This window comes from Perkinsus marinus, assembly GCF_000006405.1.
Source record: "Perkinsus marinus ATCC 50983 genomic scaffold scf_1104296945006, whole genome shotgun sequence".
In the NCBI taxonomy this organism is placed as follows: Eukaryota; Perkinsozoa; order Perkinsida; family Perkinsidae; genus Perkinsus; species Perkinsus marinus.
The window spans coordinates 105,309-106,956 of record NW_003211258.1 but is presented as its reverse complement, the minus strand read 5'-3'; the positions used below and the strand labels follow the sequence as shown (position 1 = coordinate 106,956).

General features: G+C 44.5%; 2 protein-coding genes across 2 annotated transcripts in view; both read left to right on the top strand.

Moving 5' to 3' along the window:
• Pmar_PMAR013067 (Ribonuclease R, putative) overlaps positions 1-1,204 on the top strand; it is a gene marked incomplete at both ends in the record, with an annotated part of 4,794 nt that extends 3,590 nt beyond the window's left edge. The window contains 3 exons of the mRNA XM_002779944.1: positions 446-571; positions 774-871; positions 1,172-1,204. Of these exons, the coding sequence (XP_002779990.1) occupies positions 446-571; positions 774-871; positions 1,172-1,204 (257 nt within the window). The remainder of the gene's footprint in view (positions 1-445; positions 572-773; positions 872-1,171) is intronic.
• A 200-nt stretch (positions 1,205-1,404) lies between these two features.
• The window catches only part of Pmar_PMAR013066 (hypothetical protein), a gene marked incomplete at both ends in the record, with an annotated part of 2,661 nt that continues 2,417 nt past the window's right edge, over positions 1,405-1,648 (top strand). Inside the window, 2 exons of the mRNA XM_002779943.1 lie at positions 1,405-1,433; positions 1,527-1,551. Of these exons, the coding sequence (XP_002779989.1) occupies positions 1,405-1,433; positions 1,527-1,551 (54 nt within the window). The remainder of the gene's footprint in view (positions 1,434-1,526; positions 1,552-1,648) is intronic.

Sequence of the window (1,648 nt, the reverse complement as noted above, 5' to 3'; positions counted from 1 at the left end):
AATAATGCAACAAGGAGTTCATCACGTGGGATGCACATGAAGTGTAACCAAGCCGGTGAGGGCTTCAAAGTGACACGTACGTTGAGCCTTCCTTGAGGGTGTTGTGGTGGGGTAGCGTATGTTGTGATTTTTATAGTCGGGTGCGTGCCAATTTGATATGCAAATGTGGAGAATGTGCGTTTTTTTCTATTCCGGGATTAATGATAGTGAACAACTTGTCGCTATCACAGTCTCGAAAGGTTACTTTTATCACATCACATGTTCATAGCAATGTTAACATTGTTTATGCGATATAGTTTAATCTCGGAGAATAACACACATTTGCATCGATCAAATTGAATTGTATGGTTGAGTGTATTCGATCTGGGCTGGGGTGAGCTTATGTTGATTTTCACGACCGATTGCGCTCCCGCTACGGAATGAGAATCTGGACTTCCTTCCTCAGGCGATCTGTGTGGGGATGAGCCTGTCGCCTTTGGTAAGAGTATTATAAGGAGTTCAGCTAGACTGAGTTATGATGAGGTTGATGCTGCTATGGGCGCCGAGACCAAAGGCAATGCTTTTCAGATTGGTAGGTAGGGAATATATGCTCATTGTGTTGGTGAAAATATGGAAATTCTGGGAAAATTTTGGGGGATTTATCGATGGGTCTTTTGCATATTTCTACCTAAAATTGTGAGTAGATTTTCATAATGTAGTGAGGAAACTTATGAGCTCAGTTGAGGAAAGCAAAGATATATTTCCACACTGGCAAATTCGAATGGGAGTTTCAGATCGTGCGATCCTGGAAGACATTCGGCTGCTGTGGGACGTGGCTGCGAAGAGGAATGCCTCTCGTGGTGATGATACTATCCGAGTTAGTTCATCGAAGGTAAATCGATCATCTGGGCGTGCGCTTATTGCATTGCGCAGGTAAAATTCGAATTTGCATCGGCAGATTCATTGATACCAACGAAGTGCTGGTCGGAATCAGCATCGGATTTCACCACTCCGAATAGCCACTCCTTGATTGAGGAGTTTATGGTAAAATAAACTCATTTGGTTGATGATGATTATTCTTCGCGATAAAATTTTTGTTGAGGTGCTTGTGGTTCGTCGTTATTGGAAAAGTCATATTAGTAGTAACTTGTCGTCGCTATATTGTCTTGGAGTATATGTTTGCCTTCTTCAGAGGGCTAAAGAGTTTGCATACGAAATCGGGTAGAAACCAATAAGAATTGCTCGCAGTTTTCATGTTGTCACCAACACATGTAGTTGACCATGTACATATTTTTCTCCGACACTAGGGCGTTGCTGGGATGACTACACAGAGGCTGAGGCGCCCCCCCCCTACTGCTGTTGAATTTGGTTACTAGTGGAGCATTCAGGATGGTGAATTTCGCACGAAAATGCCTTTTTTCGCATATGAGGAAAGCTACTCGTGACTACTCCTTGTGAACTGCATAGGTTTTGGCGAACCGTCTGGTGGCGGAGCGTTTGGTGGAAGGAATTGACGTGAATGGAAAGTCGCCACCGCCGATTCTCAGACAGCATCCAAACACTGAGGCGCAGGTGGGTCCCGGGTTCGATCCCCGGTAGTGTTATTTCGGTGTATTGCCTCAGGTTTTGGAGACGATATTGCCCATTCTTCGACGGGGTTTCCCAGATT